Consider the following 1,224-nt stretch of genomic DNA (forward strand, 5'->3'; position numbering starts at 1 on the left):
ACACGCACAGTTTGCGCACACACGCTCGCGCGCTGCAGCAGAGAGGAGGACGGAGCATCCCCAGAACCTCCCGGATCCTACAGTCCGAGTCCTCCTGGGGCTTCCGAACCGGTTTTTATGATTTTGGACTTTTGTTTGTTGGAGACGCGGTTATTGGAAGTTTTCCTTCGAACTTCTCGGCTTCACTTTTGGTTCCGACCCAAACGAGTCCCGAGACTGAAAAATGAGTGTTCCAGCATCAGGACCGGGTCCAGCTCCAGGTGCTGACATCTTCAGAACCAGGCGAGTTTGAAGGATTCTGAGAGACTCCAGATCTCACCTGTGATTATTTTACTGACACCCCCCACCCCCCTCTCAGAGGAGCTGTTCATCCATCCCGTGCGCTTTGGAGCGCCTTTTACGCACGAGAAGAAAAAGGCAAAGACGCACCTCACAGACCCGAGCTTGGTCTCGAACGTCCCCTGCAGAGTCGCTCGGACCCCCCCCGCCCCCCACCCCCCTCATCACCATGCTGTTCGACAGCTTCGACCTGGTCTCGGCTCTGGCCACCCTGGCCGCCTGCCTGGTGTCCATGGCGCTGCTGCTCGCCGTGTCCCAGCAGCTGTGGCAGCTCCGCTGGACCGCCACGCGCGACAAGAACTGCAAGCTGCCCATGCCCAGAGGCTCCATGGGCTTCCCCTTCATCGGAGAGACGTGCCACTGGCTGCTGCAGGTAAGCACGCGCGCGCGCGCTGCTTTTTACTTCTGATGGAACGTTCTCTCCTCGATTCTCATGAGTCTTGATCGAAGAGTCAGAGTCTGCAAGTCATCCTGATGATCCTCTGGTGATCCTCTTAAGATGATTTGGTGATCCTCTGATGATCCTCTGATGATCTCTGCTTCTCTTTTTTTTTTTTTTTTGGTTCTGATTCGATCAGAGAGTAAAACCCGTTCAGTCTTATCACCTGACGCGCGCGCAGCAGGTTTCACTTCACTCAGGTGAAATCTTTCCACGCGCTTAACTCCTGATCAGATCGGTTTCTGATCAGACCCCCCTCCCACCCCCCAACTGCGGGGTCGGGCTGCAGTCAGGCTGATTAGAGGGTCGATCAGGTCTGAGGTCCAGACTGATCCAGATCAGGACAAACTTTGCGTGACGCGCAGAAATAACAAGAATGTTGCTCTGAGGACAGACAGGTCCTGGGTCTCTGCTGGGTCCAGGACCTCAGATCCTGGGTCTCTGCT

At 55.7% G+C, this 1,224-nt stretch overlaps 1 protein-coding gene across 1 annotated transcript in view; it reads left to right on the forward strand.

Moving 5' to 3' along the window:
• Positions 1 to 508: 508 nt before the first annotated feature.
• LOC119417205 (cytochrome P450 26B1) overlaps positions 509 to 1,224 on the forward strand; it is a 35,708-nt gene continuing 34,992 nt past the window's right edge. The window contains exon 1 of the mRNA XM_037684423.1: positions 509 to 712. Coding sequence (XP_037540351.1) covers positions 509 to 712 — 204 coding nt within the window. The remainder of the gene's footprint in view (positions 713 to 1,224) is intronic.

Source organism: Nematolebias whitei, chromosome 1 (genome assembly GCF_014905685.2).
Source record: "Nematolebias whitei isolate Nwh7 chromosome 1, NemWhi1, whole genome shotgun sequence".
NCBI lineage: Eukaryota > Metazoa > Chordata > Actinopteri > Cyprinodontiformes > Rivulidae > Nematolebias > Nematolebias whitei.